The 1170-nt window shown below is 42.5% G+C and overlaps 1 protein-coding gene across 1 annotated transcript in view; it reads left to right on the forward strand.

The window, feature by feature from the left end:
• The window catches only part of LOC119590597 (gamma-butyrobetaine dioxygenase-like), a 4658-nt gene that overhangs the window by 2155 nt on the left and 1333 nt on the right, over positions 1-1170 (forward strand). The window contains exons 5-6 of the mRNA XM_037939273.1: positions 491-690; positions 995-1155. Of these exons, the coding sequence (XP_037795201.1) occupies positions 491-690; positions 995-1155 (361 nt within the window). The remainder of the gene's footprint in view (positions 1-490; positions 691-994; positions 1156-1170) is intronic.

The following is a 1170-nucleotide window of genomic DNA, read 5'->3' on the forward strand; positions in this document are numbered from 1 at the left end:
AAGTACTCAAGAACTCTTTTTCAATCTTCCGACCCCTCGACCAAAACTAATTAAAATGATTTGGCAGTCTGTACATGATAACATTCCCTTTATATGAACACGAACGAATGCCTAGGAATTTGGTCTTCAGTATCCCCCCCCCCCCAGGCTTCGCGATCCCCTAATAATCCTCCGCGACTAATCGGTTGGGAATCACTGACTGACGACTGAAACAGGTCACCTTCAGTCACTCACATCAGAAGAAAGACTTTTGGAATATATATTAAATTCATAACTTACTCTCCTTAGCATATAGTGCATTCGCAATTAACTCTTCCAAGCTGATAATGTATTCATAACTTACTCTAATTGGCTTACTTAAATTAAAAGAAAGAAATGTTGAATACATAACACATTCACATTTAACACTTCTAAGCAGGTAACGCATTCATTAGCAATCTAAGAACTAGAAAAAAATAATCTTTCCAAACTCCCCACCTACGTGTTGCAGACGACCTGGCTTCACTGCCTGCGCCAGCACGAGGGCAAAGGGGGGGACAATGACCTCGTAGATGGTCTGAATGTTGCTGACGTCCTCCGCGAGAGGCACCCCGACCTCTTCCAAGTACTGGTCGACACCCCCGTCTATTTTCAGGATAAGGGCTTCCATCACTATGACTTCGATAAGATCACGAGAGTGCCTGTTATCATGTGAGTTCATAGACTTGTCATTTATTTATACTTCTCCTTCCTCTTCTTTTATATATATGATCTTCAAACTTATTCGGAGTATAGATCTATGAATCTAAATGCTTTGCTTCTTTTTTCTTCACGTTTGTTTTAATTCGTCAACTTCAAAGTTAGCCGAGGTATAGATCTCCGAATCCCCAGTTCTCGAAATCTAAATAAAAAGATATCGCCCTTCATCTTTATCAGAAAAAATATATATATATATAACCATCATCACCATTCCCTGTCCGAAAATCCGTATGAATCCGACTGAAACCGCCTGCAGGTTAGACGAACGCGGTCACGTGCGCCGGATTCACATGTCCTCGCAGTCACGTGACCCCATCATGGACCTGGACACAGACGGCGTCCTGCAGTTCTACAAGGCGCTCAAGACCTTCAACAGCATCCTTATGGAGATCAGTATCAGTGTCAAGACCAAACCGGGTGAGAGGAATGTCC

The sequence above is a fragment of the Penaeus monodon genome, chromosome 27, assembly GCF_015228065.2.
Source record: "Penaeus monodon isolate SGIC_2016 chromosome 27, NSTDA_Pmon_1, whole genome shotgun sequence".
In the NCBI taxonomy this organism is placed as follows: domain Eukaryota; kingdom Metazoa; phylum Arthropoda; class Malacostraca; order Decapoda; family Penaeidae; genus Penaeus; species Penaeus monodon.